Here is a 21,625-nt window from a genome sequence, read left to right as displayed (position 1 = left end):
AAGATGCTTGGGATGCAGAGCGAACGCCTGCTGAGCGCCTGCGGTGCATGACGGTGCAGGAATGTATCAGTGGCTACGAGCCTGCACAAAGATGGTGCAGAAACCCCTCCTGGTCGTGCCCGGAGTGTGCTTTGCGAGTGTGCAAGTCGGCGCCGGGAGATCACTCGTATGTACGTGAGAGGGCGTGAGTACGGGTGTTTTTTCAATAGGATATGACTCTTTCTTGAACTCACCTGTTAGCAGCCTTCCCCTCCCCATCCCTCTCCCCCCACAGCAAATATCTGCTTGCTTAATTTCCCTTCAGATGTTTATTACATCGTGGAGATAATCATGCAGCAAAATACCTCCGGGTGCCACGAGCAACACCAGATTGTCTTACAGCAACGTGTAAATTTCTTCGGCTTCTTTTTTTTCCCCTGCACACAAAGAGATGTAAGATATTAAAGTCATCTCTCTCCCTGGAGCTAGTGGTGTAGCAGGGCAGGGAAGGCGGCGAGTGGAGCTGAGAAAAATGGGCTCCAGACTGAAACAGCGAGAACCTGGGGCCAAAAAAAATAACAAACTACCGTGCCGGGAACTCCTCTCTTCTTATCTCTTGCCGAGGAGGCAGGAATTTCTGTCCCCATTCCTCACGCGATATTAAAGCCACATTATACAGGTTGCTGCAGCATTAGTCATTTTTAATTAATTTATCATTTAAATTAACACACTTTTTATTTTGTCAGCAATGAACTGCTACTCCCTCACTAGATTCGTTCCTTGATACCCAGCCAAGAGGAGGATGGCAAGTTATGCTCCACCCATCTCCTCCTCTCCCTCATAAAAGGAGCAGCCCCGAGTGCCAGCTTAGTCTCTCTTGCAGCTCGCAGAAAATAAAGACCTGTCGGCTCTCTCGCCTCTCCTGCAATTTTACCTTTTCTGCATTTTTTTTGTTTTTCCTTTCTTGTCGCAACAGAGTGCAGGAGGCAGCATCAGTGGCTCCACTTTGAGGCTTGTCAAGGCTCAGCGCACGCACGCACACACACTCACAAACCCAGAGCAAAACATTTGCTCTCACCTGTCTCCAAACCCAAAGCAAACCTCCCGTCCAAGCAAACCGCCAACACTTGGAACGAGAAGGCACCTAAGCCAGAATCTAATGTAAGGGGAAGAAATTAAATGTACACTGGCAACTTTTCTCTAAAAAGCAAGTGGCCAAAAGGAAGGAAAGGAGCATTTTAAGAAGAGGACAACTTAAGGAAGAATTCATTTTTTGGATTTCACACCAAACTTTGAAAAGTTTTTTTTCTTTTAGTTCTTATTCTGTGCACCTTCTTCTAAGAACATTGAGACATTGATACCTGCATGTAAAAGCTTTTACATAGATATATATATTTTTTTTTTTTTTTTTTTAAAAAGAGGGAAGAAAACCAAGAGGAAGACTAGCATGTGGACCACCTAGCTGAAGGCACCACTGAAGCATCCTTTGCGACAAGGGGGACGCAGACTCTGGATGTGTATAATTCCGAGGGACTGCATTTTTTTCCCACCGGGCTTATGAGATAGCGCAGAGCCAGGCGAGTCACCGAGAATTACTTCTGTCTCCCCTCACCACCACCACCACCACCTCCACGTCCTCTTCCAAGGGCTCCTGCGACTCTCCCACCTCCTCCCGGCTCGCAGGGGACATGGGAACGCGCGGCGCCCTCGATGCCTGAGACCGAGCGGCCGCGGGGCTGTCTGCGGGAAGCGCTTCCCTCCCGGGGCTCGCCGTCCATGTGCCCGCAGCCGGCGGGGCCTGGAGTCGGGATGAATTTCGGCGTGGTCTTCGCGTTCATCCTCTCGCTGCCCCTGGCCCGCATGGAGGTGAGTTTCCGCCGCGGGCAGCGGGCGGTGCTGCCGAGCTGCCAGCCCCGCGCTGGGGGAGAGCCGGCGGCGGCTCCGGCCCGCAGGTGCGGCGGGGGCAGCCGGGCTGGCCGGGGAGCGGCGCGGCGGGGGCGCGGAGCCGGGCGGGCGGTCCCTGCCCCGCTCCGCGGGAAGGGCTGCGGCGGGGCCCGGCCGCGCTAATGGCGGGCAGCGACCGCCGCCCCCCGCCCGGAGGGCAGCGCCCGCTGCAGCGGGCACCCCTCTGGAGAAGGCGCTGCCGTCGGGACGGGCCCGCCGCGGGGGACTCGCCTGGGAATACGCCCACCCCCGCTGCAGGGGCAGGGGAGGCCAGGCTGAGGCGGCTCCTGGTTAATGTGAGAGCAGGGATGCTGCCGGCGAGCCCCGGGGAACCCGCAGCTTCCTGCTCTGCCTCGCCCAGAGCTGTCACCCCGGGGCGGGCGCCGGCTCCCTCGAGCCTCTCACCGCACCCGGTGATTTTGGCATGGCGGCAGTGCGCGTGCAGCAGGGACCCAGGCCCTCTTGGCACCTCTGGAATAACCCACCCTGGCATCGCCAAAGGGCCAGTGGAGAAAGGGCGTGGGGCTTGGAAAGAGGGGAGGAAGGGGACAGTGCAAGGAGAGACGCCGACACCGAGTGGCACGGTTATTCAGCAAGGTGTGTGCCCAGCTGGGGGAAGGGGCAGGAGGGGAGTGTCTGCTGTGCTTCCAAGGTCACGCAAGCATCTTGCCCTGCAGTCCTGAATACGTGGCTCAGGAAAAAGCCGAGCAGAGGGTAAGGGCCAGGTGGTGGATTTGAACAAACACCCCAACCCACTTCAGTTTCCCTATGTGGAAATTGAAGCCTCATCCCCAGCCCTGGTTGAGAAAAAGGAGGGCCAAACCCCCAAATCCTTTGACCTGTGCTGTCACATTTCATCATCTGATCGCATGTGGATTGAGAGGATCAGAAAGCCCCTAACATTCCCACACAGCGCTTGGTTCCCACTTCAGCTCTACCCAAGATGGTAAAACTGTGGGTTGGATCTGCAGCTTGATTGTCAGGGGCAGGAAATATGCTTCCACCAAAACTTTCCCTTCTTTGCATCATTTTTCTCTTTTCCTTCCTCATTTTTGGGCAGAGTAAGTGGGTGCACCTCTTGTGGGATGGCAAAGAAGAGGTTGGGTGCAAAGCATCACGTCACCTCGCTATGGGCCCATTTTGCCCTTGCCCAAGCCGCAAAAGGAAGCAGTTAGAGCTGTGGGCTACCCAGTGGTCATGTTTGTTTTGGGCAGAGGATGGTATTTCCTCTGTGGATGGCTCAGATCTCCTTCTCCCATGCAGCATGAAACATCAGCTATGGCTGGCTCTGGGGAAGGGTGAAGATGGAAGTGTCTGATCCCAAGGAGCTGTTATTCAGTTGTCGTAACCAGATTGAAACACTGCACAGCTCTATGACAGCCTAGTGGAGTTAGAGTTTGGTGATTCTGGCCCGAGGTTTCGTGGGAGGAATTGTGATATTTGTCGCTGTATGACGGGAGAACCAAGAACATTTCTGCTTGGGTAGATGCTTCTGCCTGTGGCCAGTCCCCACAGTTACTTTGAGGGCAGTGTGTTGCACCCTCTGCACCAGGCACAGACAGCACAGCTCCCACCCGGCTGCTGAACCAGAGTCCTCCTCTGAATGGGGCTTGCAGCTCCTCCCCAGCCCCGCCGGAGAAAATGCATGAGGAGCAGTAGCTCCCCAGATCAACAGAGGCCCTGAGCAAAGACATGGAGCCTCCTGAGTCCCTCTCCCTCTTTGATCACACCCATCTGGAGCTGGAGGGCCCTGGAGCTCTTCCAGCCGGAGGGAGTACAAGCCTCAGCGGGAAGGTATTTGCCAGTTGGGAAGCGAGGATGCTGAACCTATTTGCATTTGCCCCACGGGCTGTAATAGTTGCCTTGCAACATTTACAGAGATGGGCTGAGCCAGTCGTGGTTGTGCTGGGGTGAAGCCCCACTGGCAGTGCTTTCTGGAATTCCCAAGGAATGGGGTGCGGCTGGGAGCTTGCTTATAACCTCGGCCCAGCTCCCCATTGCGTCTTCCTAATGCAAGGCTCCGGCATTCTTCCCTAGTCTTCCTAGCACGAGGCAGTGACAAGGACAAAGCAGTGGAAGCCGGGATGGATGACACGTCTGGGGTGAGCTCGTGGAAGGAGCCAGGCGAGTCGTCCCTGCCTCCCTCTCACTGTCAGCTGATGTGCAGCAGCAGGAGGGAATGACAGGGCTCCTGCGCTGTTTCCAGTGCTGCTGGTACACAACCAGCCCCGGGGGTGGAAATGCCTCCAGCCCTCTCAGGGGAGGTGTGGGCGAAGTGTGGAGGAGCAGTGGAGTCCCCCTTGAAATGGAAAAAGGGTGGGTAGGTCTGGCTGTATTTTAGGAACACGGACTAGATCAAACGTTGCTTGATTATTTTAAGCGGGGAAAACATAAGCCGTGATTCCAAGTGCAAGGGGCTCATGTGAAGAGGGTTGTGCCTGCTGCAGAGTACTCTGGCAGGCATTTGTCAGGGTCCCCCTGTAGCCAGGAGTGGTGCTGGAAGGGTAGAAGCCCTGTGCCGGAGGAGGGCTGGTGGCAGGTGCTGCTGGTCTTGCCCTCTGCCAGGGAATGTGGTGAGTCTCCCCTCAGGGTCCACACATCAGCTTCAGAGGGAATTAAAAAATGCTGTTTGTTTGGGGTTTTTTGCCTGGCTGATCACTCGAGACTCTGCTGCCAAGGTCCTTTGCTATGGTTGGTGTGGAGGTGCTCAGAAAGTCCTCCTCTCCTGGGCTGAGGAGCAGATAGCTGGGTGCTTCCCTGCCCTTCACAAACTGGTGCTGCTGCTACCCTTCTGTCCTACTGTGTGCAGTCACACCAGCTCAGAAAAAGGAATGAGGAGTCCTCACCTCGGGAGTATCCTTGTCGGATTTCTTTCAGCCGTGAGGGTCTGCCTTTCCTGCTGGTTGCACAATCTTTGCTCTCTCCTCCTCTGTACCTCCCAAGAGACACACCTTCAGGCAAGACCGTGAAACCCTCGCCAGAGGGTGTAGACCACAACACTGCATATTCCTGCACCAGCTTGACAGCAGCTGATGGCAGGGGACCTTCCAGCATCCCTGGTGCTCAAAAGCCTAAGTTGGGAAAAAACTCCAGAGCAAGAGGTGGTGGGGCTAGGGAGGAGGCAGATTTTGGGAGAGTGCATGTGTGGGGAGCGGGAACAGGGGAATTGCTGCACCTGCGTTTATCTGCAGTGGCCAAACAGTGCTGCTGGACGTCTGGGAGGAGGGAAGCAAAGCTGATGTGCCAAGAGGACCCAGTGTCACATCGACAGTGGAGGGAGGCTGCCAGGCAGGCAGGACCCCTGCCCAGCTGCTCTGCTGCCTTCTGTCAGATGTGCCGTGGCCCCTCAAGCACCAGCAGCCAGTGCAAGAAAGGGAAGTGAACGTCTCTGCCAAGGGATTGGCAGATTGGGGGGTGCCCTTGCAACTCAGGGGAGAGCCAGAGTCAGGAACTGGGGAGCAGAGGGAGGGAGGGAAGAGCAAACTTTCTTCTAAGAAATCAGGGCCTCGCAGGAATACGAGGCCAGGCCTTGGGGCACTTGACAGCCAGCCAAGAGTCCATTGAGACAAAAGTGTTCTTTGATCTGCCGCACAGTTAAAAAAAGGAGATTGTTAACCTGTGTTAGACAAATAACTCCAGAGGAGCTGCTAAGCAGGAAAAGCACCAGCTGCTTGGGCTGGTCTGTTGGGGATCCCACCTCTCTTGCAATGTTCCTCTACCTTCTGACCCCATGGAATTAGGTGGAGGTGACTGATGGACCTCTCCTTCCCTATGTCTCACCCCACAAGTGCCCCAGGTGTGTGTGGTGCCCCGATCTCAGAGCGTTCCAGGCATGAGGCTGGGGCAGGGGGGCAGAGGCATGGCTGTTCCCAGTGACAGACCCCAGAGGGAGCAAGGACAAGGCATGCAGCTCAGGTTTGTAGCTGCTCTTAGGCCAGCCTTGGACTTGGTTTACAAGGGTAAAATAAGGAGCTTCACAGGCTTGCAGTTGTCACTGGCAGAGCTGCCTTACAAAAATGGGGGAGGAGGACAGGATTATGAGCCATGTGGGCTGGTGTTACACCACAGCCATGCTGGTAGTATCTGCAACAAGAAAAAATTGGCATCTAAAACTGCTGCCGTGAGCAGGGAGTGGAGCTTTTTCCTACAGGCAGTCACCAGAAATACGGCTCCTGAGGGCCTGCATTTTCAATGCCTGATTCATATCTGTTCCCCCTGCTCAGTTAGCAAGGTGACACCTCCCAGCTTGCTTCCAAAGTCACCGAGTCTCGTAACACCTGCCCACGCTCTCCCCCCAGCAAGTGCCGGAGTTTAAAATAAAGTTCCATTTCCTACATGTATTAAGTGTCAGGAAGGTCCAGGGGCATCCGTGCAGAGCAGCATTTATACACAAACGCATTTGGCTGACAGGTGCAAACATTGAAAGCCTGCAATTTCACCACCCAGCGCTGAGCTCTGACTGCAAGTACTGGGAATTGCAAATGATCCCTCTTCCAGTAAATGTGTGTGGCACAAGGCAGGGAAGTGCTGCAGAGCTGTTGGTGCCCCTCTTCCTCATGCAGCAGGAGATGTCAGAAGGCATCTTCATTTCGCAGCTATTCAGTGATCCCTGAATTATACAAGTCTCTCTCTCGCTGTGCATTCATCACTGATGCTGCTTCCCTCTCCCTCAGAGACTGAGGAAGTAATGCCTGAGGATGTAAAATCTGCTTTTTGCTGCAGGCGGACAGCCAGATCTGTGGTGAGATGTGACAGTGACAGGGATGGAGCAGGGCAGGAAAGCTCGGTCTGACTGAAGCGCTCTGGTGGATCTGGCTGTGGAGGTTTAGGACACTGGTGTTGTCTGCTCTGCGGATCTCTTCAGGAGGTTTCTGCCCCATGACTTGGGCTGCAGCAACCTTCACATCACTGCATCCTAGTTTAAGTTATAGTATTAGAGGGTGGTCTGGCAGGGCTGAGGAGGGAGCACTCCTGCTGTCCTCCTATGGAAGCAAACGGTGGGTGGCCAAGGACAGGCACGTGTGAGAAAGTGCCAGGCTCAAGCAGCCATGCAAAAGTGGCTGCAGGTTTGGGCCAAAGCCCTTAAGGTTTAAAGCCAACATTTAGCCACCTGCCTGGTGGCTTTTCTCGGCTGCGAGCGGAAGGGAAATGTTCTGCACTGAACACAGGCAGGGAGGGAATAGCTGTACAGTAGGAGGACCACACACATGCCACCAACTGTCCATAAAAACCCACACGAAAATCCCTGCGTTTCAGAGGCACACAAGCCAAGTTCTCCTCTCAGTTACAGGGACATGTGTAGGGCTGTACCTCAGACGACATCCAGCACCCGGCTGAAAGGGCAGTTTTTCCGCTTGAGTAGCCCTGAATGAAGAGAGCTGGGAGCTAAGCAAACACTTTGGCCAGTACTTTCCTCTGTCTCTTTTTCTAGTCTTTCGGAAGTATGTTTTAATGAGCACTTGCTTTCCCACACCGCTCTTTTGTACTCTTATTAAGTGCTGTCACCGGGGCCCACTCTAGCCTAGTGCCAGAGTAAAATTCCCAAGAGACTGATGGCATTGCACCTGCCTGCACAAACTCTGCATTTGGCCCGTTGTCTGATGTTGCTAAACTTGCTTACTTAAGGTTTTTTAGTGCTGATATGCAATGACATCCAAACTCCCATATGTTTCTTCCTCCAAATCAGCTCCTCAGCGCATCACCTCCCTGCAGCTTTTGTGGTTTCACCGCGGGCTCATGCCGGAGCAGCCTCAGCTGCAAAGGTCAATCTTCATCTCCACCCCCCGCCTGTTTTTTTCTTTAAAAAAGAGTATGCAAATGATGTATATTATTGGGCCTCTGTGGTTTGAAAACACACGCGCTCGCACACGCACATACACACGATAACTGACAAAGCCCGTGAGGGAGTTTCATAACGGAGGGAAATATTGGGAAGGTTTTATCTGATAGCATAAGGGAAGTCTGTTAAAACGCCTTTACTGCAGGCAGCAGGAATGAGAAGCCACCTGCAGAAGTCATACACCACCGGAGAAGGAAGCCTTGATGGCTGCTTGCATAGTGTCCAGGGCTCTGCTGCACAGCCCGGGTATTTTTTGGCTTTTTTAGTCTCCTGACAGCTTTGTGAGAGGCAGCGAGAGGAGCTCTCTTGCTTTTGCTTGGTTTCAGGCTCGTGCCTTCATGAGGAATAAAGCCCTCAAGGTTTAAAAGCCAACGCAAGACAACACACGTCTTTGCGTTTCGCTGGTTCTGTCATGTCTACCCTGCACTTGATTCCCTGCTCCATGACACAGTCAGTGTTTGCAGATCATCTCTCTAATGCTTGTTTCTCCCTTTCTTTTCTTTTCTTTTTGTCGTCTGGCAGGGGGACCCCATACCCGAAGACATTTATGAGATTTTGGGTGGCGGCTCAGTGCGCTCCATCAGTGACCTCCAGCGTGCCCTGCGGATAGACTCCGTAGGTAAATCTCCTCTTCACCAAACACTCCTTCTCTTTTTAATTAAATCTTTGGGGGGGGCTGGGAGGGGATATTCTGTTTTTCAGCAGGCACACTATCAACAGACTTTATTATAAATATAGGAACCATTCAGGAGCCAAGACCTGTCTGTTTACAGACTTAGTCCCCTGAAACTTGTGGGAGTTAGAGGCAACTAGATGCTTTTTTAGATCTCCTAACTGTCTGGTCTATTGAGGGACACTGGCTTCCAAGAATGGTAGGAGATGGGCAAGGTGAGTCCAAGGAACTGAGATCACCATTCTTCACCCTGGCAGATGCTCAGGCAGCAGGGCTTGAATTGGACAAGGAACAGTTTAAGAGGCAGCAGAATGGGAGCTGGAAATAGGGTGACAGAGGAGGAAAGGGCTGAGTGGGTTTCCACAAATGGCCACGGGCTCCCAGAGACGTTTAGGAGGAGAGCAGCAGAGCACGTGTCCGTGGGTGAGATACGGGACAGGGGCTAGGTCAGCGTAGCATCGCTTCACCTCCTGCCCGTAGATAAGAGCTCCAGGGGCTGCAGGGCCTCGGGGTCACTTGGCCAGGGCTGAGTGCAGGGAGCAGCGGGAGCGGCGAAGCGTGGAGGGGTCGGCACGTGTGGGAACTGGAGCACGCGCCACGGCGGCTGGGCTGGCCCAGGAATTTATTTATAAACGGTCTCTTCAGAGCAAATTCCTTTCTATTCTAACCCTGCTCCCGCCCATCGTCCCCCAGCCCCCCCAGCTCGACTTCTCTCTTGTGTTTTGTCTGTTTTGAGCTTTGTAATCCTTGCCGAGACACTATCTACGGGGGAACAGAATTTCCTGCTTTTGTTTCCTATGCCAGTCCAACCACTGGCGCAGTCTCAAAAGCATTCCCGCTGCCTTTCAAAACGGTCCTGGAGGGGCAGGGGGGGAAAGCGAGGGGGAGGGCACCAGCTGCGTTCAGCTATTGTTTGTCTTAGAAAGAGGCGACCAGGCTCCCCACCACCGCCAGGGCCACTCCCTGCCCTCACCAGTTCCCTCCTCCTTGTCCACAAGCCACACAATGGGGCAACTTCCAAAATTAGCCGTGCGGGATTGTCCCAGGCTGGCCCCCCTTGCCCCAAATATCTTCAGTGCTGATACGTGGTGTAGAAGGACAACCTAGAGGAGGGAGGGACATGATTCTTGACAGATTTGTTTTGAGTCAACAGTTGTTGCTATTTTTTTGCCCCCATTTCTCTCCTCTCATCAACTTGTGCACCAAAGGCAGCCCCCACCCTCGTTTGATAAAATGCCACAGGATGGAGGGGCGGGCAAGGAGCAGCTGAGAAGATGCATCCAGTCTGTCATGGCCCAGTGTCTAAGGAACAGATACACCTCTATCGTGGCTATTAACCAGCCTCATGATTAAGAAACGAAATGGGCTTATCTCTTTGGCTCCAGAAGCCCAGGGTTATGAGAGAAGGCTGCAGAGCTTTGAGTCACTGGTTTCACTTCAGGTCCCAGACAGGAAAGGCTGGTCAAGGAAAGTGGCGCTGTGAAGCTGTTTCTTTGTTGCACCCTATGTCTCTCATCTGTTCGCAGGTACTGACTGAGGGGCATTGCCATTCGCTTGCCCTGTGAGGAATTAGCAAATTAGCGTGTTAGCAAAATAATCCCAAAGTGGCTGGAGCTATTCCCTGTGCTGTCTGTGCACCCTGTGTGTGTCACAGCTGCTTCCCTCCGCTGACTGCACAGGGAGCCAGAATGGGGCAGCTCCAGCAGGCAGATGGGCTGAGATAGTGCTCTCCTGACCCTGAGCACTACTGCAGACCCAGCAACAGAGGTGTTGAGTAGAGTGGGAGTCATCTCCTTAACTGTGGTTGCCCACAAAGCAGTGGCTGCCCATGTAAACCAGTCATCCAGATACCTTCTGTAGCCCAGAGAGAACTACAGGTCCTTCTAAAGCATGATCCATCAGTTCTCAATTTGAGTGCTTGCCTGAGGCCGAGACGAATGGTGCCTAGAATTGATCACATTTTTCCAGCCACTTTAAAGGGTGTCTGTCTGTCCACCTCATGTGTAGGTGTTGACTGCTCATTGACAGGCACATGATTCCTGCCTTGTGAATGCAGCCTCTGTGCCCACATCCCAAATCCATCAGCGACTGTTTGAGATGTGAGCAAAGTCCCTGCTCCCCTTTATGAGAGGGCTGCACTAGCGCAGGGCTGAGGAAGAGGAATGGGACATGATAGGTAAGGGAAGTCTGCTCCACCACATATCTGATAAACACAGATCTTCCACTGGCCCCTAATTCCCTTAAAGAAAATTGCTCCCTTGATGCTGACGTCCATTCAGTTTCCTTCAGCTGCTAAAGCAGGTCGGAGAAGGAAAGAGCTGTGGCTGGGTGGGAGCTATCTTCGAGCGCAGCCATTGTCCCGAGCTCAGGAGGGGCTGCGTGTTGGAGTGCTCCATGGGGATTATGGGCATTTCTCTATTCAGCACTTCCTATGGGAAAAAGCAGTGGGGTGGGAGGGAACCGCTCAGGGCTGGCCTGAATGCTATCGGTCTTCCTCTCCCATCACCGACTGAACCACCTCCAGATCCTGCCTCTTACCTTAGAGTACTATAGAGGAAAAGTAATTTTAGCTTTATTTTTCTGTTCTTCTGTCATAAAACTGCTCTAACCTAGAGCAGCTGAGGTGAGTTGGGAGAGAGAAAGCAAGCACCCCACCTACCACCCATCCCCCCCTTCACCTGCCCTCTCACCTACCAACTCTCCCAGTCCCAAGCCATCCCAGCAAGGCACCTCAGTGTTAAATACCAAGTGTTCTGCTTGTCACATCTTTGGTCCTTGATCCTCCTTGGTGTTATCCTGGTCTCAGCTGGCCAATCTGAATCCCTCTGCTACTTCTCTCTGACACCAGAAAGTCCCGGCACAGGGCCTTATCTTTGTAGAGCTGGAGTTTTCCTCTCCTAGACGTGGCTGGGTCCCCTCTTTCAGGATAGGCTTGTTGCTTTGAGCTGCTTAGTCTGAGCAAAGAGTGTCCGTGCCACAGCACAGCTGTGACCTTGCTTGTGGATTTACACCTAGCATGACGTCCTGGGTCCGTGGCTTATCCCATGTCCCTGCACTTTGCCTGGTGATTTGAACACAAGTGCTTGCTGTCTTCTCCTGCCTCTACCTGGTGCTATTAAGTCATGTCTTACCCTTTGCAGAGCAGGACAGCTTGAGCCTGAACCTGAATGCAACTCAGCCCGATCAAAACCCTGTGGCCCTGTCCCGAGAGCGACGAAGCCTAGGTGAGCTGGGGGTCTTGCACCTTGTGGCTGTTGGGGCACTCACTTGAGTAGCCATGGGTGGTCCAGATACGTGTCTGAGATACAGATGTAGGGGTAGAGGTTACAGTGCACCTGTATGTGTGGAGACATTAAAAGGAGGGTCGGGCCTGGAGTAGGAGCTGGGTGTTACACCCTGGGAGGGCAGGAGAGGGAGTCTGGACTTCTGTGCGCTGCTCTGCTTTAAATCCCGATGGTGCTTGTTTGCTCTAAAGTGTCATCTCCTGCCTGGGCTGCAGTGAGAAGCATCATTGTACGGGGGCTTCCTCCCCAGGGCATGGCTCTGTGTAGGGAGAGAGCTGGAGGGGTGGGAGAAAGAACGTATGTGTGTGTGCGTGTGCATGTGAGAGCCATGTGGGGTCCTTCTTTTGCAGCAGAGGTGGCTGACGTGGGTTGATGACAGCTGCAAAGCCCATTTCATCCCCCGTTTCTCTCTTGGCCCTCCGCAGATGCTCTGGCAGCTGCAGAGACAGCTGTCCTCGCGGAGTGCAAGACGCGGGAGGTGGTCTTCGAGATCTCCCGCAACATGGTGGACAGCACCAACGCCAACTTCGTGGTGTGGCCGCCCTGTGTGGAGGTGCAGCGCTGCTCCGGGTGCTGCAACAACCGCAACGTGCAGTGCCGCCCCACGCAGATCCGTGTCCGGCACGTCCAGGTGAGGGACACACATTCCACTGCTCCCTCCTCCTGCGCCCATCGCCAGCCCCGTGCCCCAAAGCCAAACCTGGGGCGGGTCTCAGGTGCTGGGCTCATGCAGCCGTCTGTCCCCTCTGCACTGGCCACACAGCGCTGCAGCCGCTGGTGCGGGTGACATCCGTGCCAGCTGCTGGAAGGGCTGGTGCTGTCCAGCAGCTGGGGAGTGTCACCACGCAGAGCTACAGGGCACTGTCCCCAGCTGCAGTTCCATGCCACAGCCCTTCCTATGGGTCGAGGTGGCCTTGTCTGCTGTGTTAGAGCAGAAGAAACAGGGTGCTTTCATCATGGGAGCTGGTTTTGATACAAGAAGAGGAGGGTTTGCAGTGTCAGTCTCCATCCCCCCGCCACTGCTGCAACTTCTTTCCGAGACACGCACTGGAACAGCTTCTCTTTCTCAGCCCACAGTTACCTCCTGACCTGCTCCATCAGCCAGCAGACACCTGACAGCTAACCTCTTGCTCTGATCCTCCCCTCATAGCTACCAGTGATCTCCTCGCAGCTTCCTCCCAGACAGCTTGTTTAAAAATAATATTCATCCCATACTAATCCTCTGCCTGAGCCATAAGAGACTCCCCCAGCCAGGCAGCAGAGGTTGGCTGGGAGAGATTGTATTCACACACAGCCCTTTTCATCAGGAAATTCCTTTCTCAGAAAAGCCAGGCTGAACGAGGAAAAAATGGGGGGGGAGCAGGAGTTGTTTTTCTGGAAAAAAACAAGTGAGAGGTCAAAAGCCAGCCTGAAAAAGTGACCTGGAAATGGTTTCTTTGGGGACAGAGGTCTCTCTATTGTTTGGCTGGAAGTGTTTGTCTAGCGAGCAGCGTGTGGTCTGAAGCGTGTGGAGTGGGCTTTCAAGGAAAGATAAACAGCCTGGCTGCTTCAGTGCTGGCTGAGGGATGCTGCTGGGGGCAGTGGGTTTAGAGGAATTCCATCCCAGATGCACAGCAGAGTGAGTATTTATAGCTTGCGGAGCACTTCAGGGACCACAGAATTGTTAGATAAGCTGAGTGGGGTCAGGCCTGGCTGCTGCTGGAGTGGGAGGACCCCCTAGAAAGCTTGTGCCCTGTGGTGGGATGTGGAGCAATGAGTCTTCCCTCTGAGTCAGCACTGGTGGAGAGTCCGAGGGAATTTCCAGAGCACCGCCTTTCCCGTGAAACACAGAGCCGAGGGCTTCAGCCCTGCGAGTTATTAAAGAGCTTGAGACAAATTCAGACAGGCCTCAGCAGAGCTGGTGAGGCTGCGTTAGCTTCCTTCGGACCTGAGGTTTTCTCCTTTTGCCCTTCCTGTAGGTTCCTGTGGGAATTACCCTGGTTGCCCCCAGGTCTCTGCCATCACAGAGGCTAGCATGTCCTGCATGTTCCATGTTTCTGTCTCTGATCAACCAGCCATCCTGCTTAAGCACTGGAAATAGGAGCAGGGGAACCAACTGGAGACACCCAAACTTGCTTGGTCTAGGTCTGCTCTGCTGCCATGTTCAGAATTATCTCCCGTACACACCACCCCTGAATCTGAACAGCGCTCTGTAAGCTGCCTTCTGACCCTTTAGGAAGAAAGCCAGGACTAAAGTGCACTGACACTGAGTATTAAAGCTATATTAATCTTTTGCTTGCCTTCCTCTTGCAAACAGGTGAAGAAGATTGAATTTGTCCAGAGGAAGCCAAAGTTCAAAAACGTCGTTGTGCCTTTGGAGGACCATGTGCAGTGTCGGTGTGAAGCCGTGTTCCGACCACCCCCCAGGAACATCCGTCCCGGGCCGCGCGAACAGAGACGTAAGGATCTTGGCATTAATAGAATGAAGGGAGTTTTGAGAAGAGGGGCTGGGGAGAGAGAAAAGAGACCTCCACTGGTTTCATTCTGCTTAGCTCCAGTGAATCCCAAGGGCCTTCACTGGTTTATACCAGCTGAGGGACCTTTCCCAGGATGTCTGCCTGCCAGGAATGGGCTGAAACTGAGGGAAAAGAAGGAGGGGAAGGTGAGAGGTGAGGGGAAGGGCATGGTGGGAAAAGGGAGAGGGCAGAGACTGTGGAGAACAGAGGACAAGGAGCAGAAGAACAGAAAGAGGCCTTGTGGCCCTGCTGTTGCGGAGCTCTTTGTTGACAGTGTGTGGAGAAGGATATTTCAACAAGAGCCGTCTGCCCCTAGCTGTACAGACACTCTCCCCTCTGTTTTGGCAGGCTTGTCACCGGCGTTCACCACAGCCGCTGTCTCACAGAGGCGGCGAGTACGCCGGCCGCCGGCACAGAAGAGGAAACATAAGAAGTACAAGCACGTCAACGATAAGAAAGTGCTGAAAGAAATCCTCATAGCATAGAAGTGCTGGCAGGGGAGAGAGAGCACAAGGCAGGTAACAGCAAGCTCCTTTTCCAATCGGGAGGGATGTCCTCCTGGGACACGGCATCTTAGACCCTTCCCACACCACTGGCCACTCGTTCAGTGTGGGGCTACTGCAGGACAAAACCTGGGTTGAAGGAGGAGGAACAGCTAGGTTGGGTGCCAACATGTGCATTCTATTTATGGAATTAAGGCTCTTTGCAAAGTTGGAATGATCATGCTGCAGCCATCCTTGCTCTCAGGCCCCACCCTCTCCTTTCTCTGCCTCCCTTCCAGGCAGAGAACAAGCCTGAGTTCTCCCTACGCCTAAATCCCCTCAGAGTCCATGTAATTCATCTCTTGTGTGGAGAAACTCCTGTTCTAGTTTCTTTCTTGATTCTCCATTGAAAACAGAGAATTAATGTTGCTCTGGGGATCCCTTTTCTTTTTATTTCATTAGTTGAGTTGGCAGAAAGACTGAAAAACAGCAACAATTTTGGTTCATCACTCTCCTAGTGGGAAGCCTATGTGCACGAGAAAGGTCATACCAGGGGAAAGGAGAACTGGAATCTCTGGCAAGAGACCTGGACTTTGTCAGGCCAGGGTCTGATTCTTCTCTCCATGACTTGTGTAAACAGGAGTAATTCCCTCATCATCAGAAGAATTTCACTGGTACAAGGGAAAGGAGACTAAGCCCTGGTTCCCCATGAGAGGAAAAGGTGCAGAAAAGAGGGAAAGAGTAGTCAGGGTGCAGACTGAATTTAGAGAGAGGCGACACAGCTTAACAGGGAGAGCCCTGGCCCATGGCTCAGCAGTTCCAGCTCTGCTGCAGCCACTTGAATAAGACCGGGCCAGTAACTTCACATTCACTCCTCTCACCCCAGGAGAGGGGACAGCAGGCTTCCATGTGTGGCATTTCAGGAGCTGAGGACAAGGGGCACCGGGCAGTGTCTTGAGACTGGGATTCCCACGCTTAGCACTACAAGGGCTCTGATTATCCCAGGATTCTCCTGGCCAGCCTAAAGTTCCCAGGGTAGAAATAATGCAAACCCATGCAAATCTCAGCTCTGGCTCAAGCTGTTCAGGGGAAAAAATAGAGGAGGTCAAAAGTCCTCCCAGGCTTCTAATCTGGCACTTTAGCAGAAATACTTCCAGAGGAGAAAAGGGGATAGGAGGGGAGCTGCAGGGGGCAAAAGGTTACATGTTCTAATGCTGTGTCTGGTTTTGTTTCACTTCCAGGTTTATTTAATATATTTGCTGTATTGCCCCCATGGGGTCCTTGGAATGATAACTTTTCCTCTTTGTCCATCTGCCTCGACGTCTGATTCAGACGGCAATTGGTGCTTCCCTTTCCATCAGTGGACCTTCTCCCACCAAAGCCTCCCTTTCATTTATTAGCATAATTTTAAAGTTTTACACACACACACACAAAAGGACGAGGATGACCTATATATATATATATATATATATATATATATGAGAAAAGAACAAAGTACAAATAAAACCGTGAACACCAACAGCCACAACTTGTGATGAGAACAGGACAATTTCTTCCCTGCTACAGAGGACAGGATGGAAAATGTGAAAAGGAAAGCGGGTCCAATTTCTTCCAAGGGAAAGAGAAAAACAGATGGACAGAGGCCGGAAGGGGAATATTCTGCCTTTCCCTCGTGCTTCTGGTAAGGCTGGGGGGCCCAGCTGAGATCTACACTTGCACTGGACCTACCTTTTGGAAACAGGCAAATCTCAGATTGCGAGCGGCGACCAATGATGGAAAATGCACTAAGGACTTTTATCGCCCTACCTGGACAGATATATATTTTTAACGTGCGTGTGTATATTTTATTTTAAAAAAGAAAACCAAAACCACTAAGGTGTACAACATCTCGGGGAACAGAGCAAACAAGCAAAGAAACAAAACAAAGAAGCCAAATGCATTCCCCCACTCCCTTTCCCCCCCTGCTCCTGGTGCTGACTGGAAGGTGTTTGGATCGTGGGGAAGGAGCACATGGTGGCAGAATCGTCTCCACACCCCCGGCCCCTGCCAAGGGGAGCCATCTTTGCACATGCTCGTGGAGAATTCAACTTTCCAGGCTTGGACTCAAATTATTTTTTAAATTCACTCTGTATGTGTGCGTGTGTATACGTGTGTGTGTGTATATATATATATATATATACGTGTGCGTGCGTGTGCGTGTGTATGTGTATTTATACATACATATATAAAAATATATATATATATGTTCTTAAATGGATTTCATTCCCCAGTGGCAGGAAGCTCAGAGGCACGTGCATGCATTGGCTTCACTGGGCTGGCAGAAAAGCCCATGGTTGCTGCAACGTGCCTGCGAGGCCGGGGACGGGGCAGGCAGAGGCATCATCTGATCTCTCTCTTTCTTGTTACCCTTTTCTCTCACTCTGCACCACCCCCCCAGCACAACTTCCTTGCAGGAGGTGAAGTGGCACCACAACAACACCAAGGACAGCCAAACTTAGAAGCATGACTTAATCTCAGTGAGCTGTCCTTGCCTGCTCTGTGGTCTTGAAAGCAGAATCATGTCATTCCCACGAGGTTTTTAACCCTTTCCTGAATGTCCTGCATATTATGCCTCCACTAATCTCTCCCTGCCAACGTCCCCACATCTCCCATCATTTTCCTCACATTTTCCCACTCAAGCTCCTCCTTGATCTTTACCCATTAGATGTTCCCAGCCCACTTGGAAGTTGATCCATGATGTGGACAGTTCTGTGTCGGTATAGAGAAAGAAATGAGGATGGTCTTCACAGCTGGCAGCCGCCATCTGAGACAGAAAGGAGCTCTTCTAAGTGAGGAGGACTCAAGAGAACAACTGGAGGGTCAGTTGTAGAGTCCCTCCTGGGCCACTGCCTGTCTTCGAGGAGGGAGGAGGACTGTGTGGGCAGGGGCTGGTTTTGCACAGGTAATAATCAGTAACCATTAGCAGACTTGTTACATATGATGGGAATTCCCAGCATCACCTTGGAGTCAGGGTCTTGGATTGTGCTGTGCTGGGCACTGCAGTTATACATGAAGAAAACGCCTGCCCAGAGCAATCACACGGTGCTTCTCCCCTTGTACACACACACCCCTGTTGTGGGGCAAAACTCTGGAGGGAGATGGGGCAAGTAGCCAAAGCCACAGCCTGGGAGCTGTTACAAGTTGTGGAGGGACCCAGTCCTCACCTCCCGCAAGCCCAGAGCACTTCTCGTACCACTGCCAAGGCAGCACGTTGCTCCCTCCCTCCGCCCCCAAGCCCTCAAGTCTTAAGACACTTTCTTTTCCTGTTCCAAAATCTGTTTCTTTTGGTTTGTAAATAAGGTGAGGTTTTGTTTTATTTTATTTTAAATTTTTTTGCCTTTTTTTAAATGTAAGATTAATTTATACTCAGTACTGTATTTAAAGTTGTAAAAAAAAAAAAAAAAGAAAAAAAGGAAATCACCTCTTGAACAGCATTTTCTCTTTCTTTTGTGAGCTGAATGAAAAGCAGAGGCCAAACCAGCTCACTGCAGGGCACAGCAGGATTTCCAGGGCCTCCAGTTTCCTTTTCAGGACACTTGTTCTGAGATTACACAGAGAAGCAACCAAAGCTGGGAAAGTCCTGAGAGCCCACACACAGCCCTGCCCACAGCCAGCCGTGCTGTGCTCCTCCTTCCTCTCTTGGGCTGGTTTGAAATGACTCGGGTGCTGGAGTTTTTGTCTTGAAGAGGTCCCCTTCTCCTGAGCTGCTCTGCTAGGACACCCGGCCAGAATTTCCCTGTGCTTTCATCCCATCTCCGGATTCCTCTGCTTTGAAGGGCTTGGGACAGTCAGCACTGTTTACACTTCCCAAAGCTGTACAAACAGTTGGCCCCTTCCCTCCTCAGTCACATCGTCTAGACAACAGCAGTCCGTCCCTTGGTCGGAAAGGCCGCTGCATTTCCCTTTCCTCCCAGCAAGGGAGGTATCACACATCTGGCACTTGGGTGCCATGCTGTGGGGAGCAAAGGCATGTCCTGCCCTGTGCCTCAATTTTGGGATCCCCCCAGCATGTGCACAGCACAGTCCATGGCTCAGCTCTGAGGATCATAGACCCACGTGGAGACTTGTGCTGCAGTGGTGAACCCGGGGACATCAGTGTGTAGGAGTAAGCCAGGGTGTCCTTAAAGGACAAGCTTGACACTCACAGGTGTGCACCTTGCTGGACATGGTTCATTTTGGGGTGATGACATGTTTTCTCTGATCCTCCAAAGGGAAGGAGTAACAGTGAGGTCTATCTGCCCCCAAGAATGAAAACACAGGCAAAATCCCAATCCCCACTTTGGTTTCCAGAGGATAATTCAGGGAAAAGAAAGAGATTAGTTCTTGGCATGAGATTTTTTTGGGCTTGAGGGCCTGTCAGCAGGGACTTTGAGAAGAAAAGGGTGCGAAGAGGTGTACGAGGCACAGGAAGCATGGGAGCATCATCCTGGACTGGGGAGTGGGAGGAAGGGCTCGGTGTCCCAGGGTCTGGCACACTGCCTGTCCATGGAGGTCCCCGGGCAACCCCATCCACAAGTGTGGTCTCTGCATTTAACAGCTTGGAATGAACTGGTGCTGAAAGGTTGCAAGCCCTGGCACCAGGAGCCACCCCCTGCCCAGTGCCTGGCACCCACGTGCACCAGCTGCTTGCCCAGGGGCTTGTTCAGAGCCTGCTCACTCACCACAGCACCCTGGTGCACATTCAGCACAGCTCAGCCTGGAGCACGGGCAGGAGGGACCTGTGCCACTTCTGAAGGCTGGAGCAGGTGGTTTACACCCACCCTGAAAAGCCAGACTCAGGAAATAAATCCTGGCAGCATGCTGCTGGAAAGTGTCTCCGTGTGGGGATGCCAGCTTAGTGCACCCAGTGCTACAGGTGATCTCAGAGGAGCCGAGGACTTTTGGCAATGTCCCTGGTTTAATTGCTCAGCTGCTGCTTTACCTAGTCTTGGGATATGCCATTCAGCAGGAGATTAATCTTTTGATGGAGGAAATGCATCCAACCTTCCAGGCAGTGGAGAAAGGCTGCAGCAATGGATCCTCCTGTGATAACACGGCTCCTGAAAGTGGCAGGCAGATGGGAGAGCAAGGCGGGGGGCAATTCAGGGGCAAGGAGCAAATCCCTGTGTTTTAGAACCAGACTTTGTGGGTTTTAACACTGACACTTTGCACCACTAAAGCTGTTTCATGGGTAAATGAAGTGAAAAATCATCTGGGCAAGATCAGGCCCAGAAAAACCCTTGACTGCTTATTTTACTGGTACTCAGGAGTACAAACAGCTTAAACTCTCCCCACACCTGGCTGGGGCTCGAAGGAAGAGCCTTCTCCAGCCCAGCCATGTGGCACAAAGCCCACACAGCCGTTCTCCTCCCTGTGCTCAGCTCGTGCCTCCTTGGCATAAGCTGTGCCCCCACCATGATGGCCACCGTGTCCTGCCGCCTCACCTGCCCACGAGTCAGATGTGGCTGGAGACAGCTCAGTGGAAACCAGTGCCTTCCCTCCTCATCCCAGGGTGGGATAGGGATGCGCTGGAGTGTGGCCCCATCTCACTGTCCACACACCAATATCTGGTGGGTACCAGGGGCGGAGAAGCCAGCTGTCCAAGGGAAAAGCAGGGTACAAAGAAGGAGGAAAATATGAAGAATTGAAAGCTATTTAGGAAAAAATCCCACAACAAAAACTCATTGCCTGAGCATGTGGCTGTTCTCCATTTGCCTTCAGACAGCCCGTGACCAAAGGGTGCTGCCCCTCCCTGAGCCATCATCTGCCCGTGACCAAGTGAACTCGTTGCAGGCTTGGGAATTTCCCATCTTAAAAGAAAGGAAGCAAGGAAGCCAGGCAGCCTCAGCTGTTTGTGGATTTTGTCACAGGGTTAAAGCAACAACAGAGCCCCCCAAAAACTGAGTGCTGAGAGGAACTGGAGGTGACCCCAGATGCTGTGGCCTCCCTGCAGGGAGTGCAGCCACTGGGTTAACACAAGGAGTTAACAGTCACAGCAGTGGATCCCTGAAGCTCTTGGCAGAGGAGCCAGGAGATTACAGATACCAGAATATAAAATTATGGCAGGGCTCACCTACCATTTTTCCTCCCCCAGCTGGGCAGATACCAGACAGAACTCAGGCATGATGGACTGCCTTGGATTCACAGCAAAGGCTGGAGTAAAGACAGCCTCAAGGGAAGCAACTCCCTTTTTTTATTACTTTTTTATTACTATCTCAATAAAGCTGTTTGCAAGGGATTAAGCAGCAACCCAAACACTGTGGGGACCCAGGCAGCAGGGAGGTTTGTGGTTTGACAGTCAATGCACTTTACAAAGTGTTTGCTGTGAATTTTTTTGCACATGCTGCAAAAATTCAATGGATGGTGCAGAAACACCAGGCAAGCAGCTTGGCCATAGGTCTTGCCCCAGCAGCTTTGGAAACTCCCAAGTTCCCAAATGTCCCGACCTTTGTCCCTGGCCAAAGCTGGCCGATGCAGTCAGTGAAGGCAGCCTCTGGTCCCCAAACCCAGCCCTGCTTGGCTGTTTTCTGCATGAAAAGAAATGATTTTTCAGCAGGAATCTCGGCACAGACCCAGGGAAGAGCAGAGGAGATTGTGTCAGCTACTGTTGGTCTCTTCAGCTGTGAGCAACAACATCAGAGACAAAAGTAAATGAGGTCAGCACCAGAAAAGTGCTGATGAGTGAACCAAGGTGTGCTCCCAGAAAGAAGCCCTTCTTCACACCTGCTTCCCCAACCCGTGGAGGGGATTTCAGCACTCCTCAGGCCTTGGGTGGGGATGTCAGCATGGTTCAGGGATATCAGCAGGTTGGGAAGGTGCTCGGGAGAGCTGACATTTGGGCATGCTGGGGTATTAGCTTCTCCCAGAAAGGAGGGCAGGGGGGTTTGCCATGACACTGCACACACTGGCTT

At 52.6% G+C, this 21,625-nt stretch overlaps 1 protein-coding gene across 3 annotated transcripts; it reads left to right on the top strand.

Annotated features, from left to right (window-relative positions):
* Positions 1 to 841: 841 nt before the first annotated feature.
* PDGFB (platelet derived growth factor subunit B) lies at positions 842 to 18,164 on the top strand. 3 transcript variants are annotated; one of them, XM_048302087.1, is made up of 7 exons: positions 842 to 1,845; positions 8,285 to 8,381; positions 11,576 to 11,659; positions 12,145 to 12,350; positions 14,016 to 14,157; positions 14,563 to 14,732; positions 15,938 to 16,023. In XM_048302087.1, the coding sequence occupies exons 1-6, from the start codon at positions 1,690 to 1,692 to the stop codon at positions 14,697 to 14,699; spliced, it is 822 nt and encodes a 273-aa protein (XP_048158044.1). In that variant the 5' UTR covers positions 842 to 1,689; the 3' UTR covers positions 14,700 to 14,732; positions 15,938 to 16,023. The 3 variants fall into 3 exon arrangements, with proteins under 3 accessions (XP_048158044.1, XP_048158045.1, XP_048158046.1); XM_048302088.1 differs by having other exon boundaries at positions 14,563 to 14,728; positions 15,938 to 16,021; XM_048302089.1 differs by lacking the exon at positions 14,563 to 14,732 and having other exon boundaries at positions 15,938 to 18,164.
* The last annotated feature ends 3,461 nt before the right edge of the window (positions 18,165 to 21,625 follow it).

This window comes from Corvus hawaiiensis, chromosome 4, assembly GCF_020740725.1.
Source record: "Corvus hawaiiensis isolate bCorHaw1 chromosome 4, bCorHaw1.pri.cur, whole genome shotgun sequence".
NCBI lineage: Eukaryota > Metazoa > Chordata > Aves > Passeriformes > Corvidae > Corvus > Corvus hawaiiensis.
Note: the sequence above shows the minus strand (reverse complement) of the source record. Positions and strands in the feature narration are given on the sequence as shown.

What these genes read in the sequence shown, in the direction of transcription:
- PDGFB (XM_048302087.1), top strand. Translation starts at nt 1,690, where the DNA reads ATGCCTGAGACCGAGCGGCCGCGGGGCTGTCTGCGGGAAGCGCTTCCC. An exon ending in TGCCCCTGGCCCGCATGGAG is followed by an intron (nt 1,846 to 8,284) that starts GTGAGTTTCCGC and finishes GTCGTCTGGCAG; the next exon opens with GGGGACCCCATACCCGAAGA. An exon ending in TCCGTGTCCGGCACGTCCAG is followed by an intron (nt 12,351 to 14,015) that starts GTGAGGGACACA and finishes TCTTGCAAACAG; the next exon opens with GTGAAGAAGATTGAATTTGT.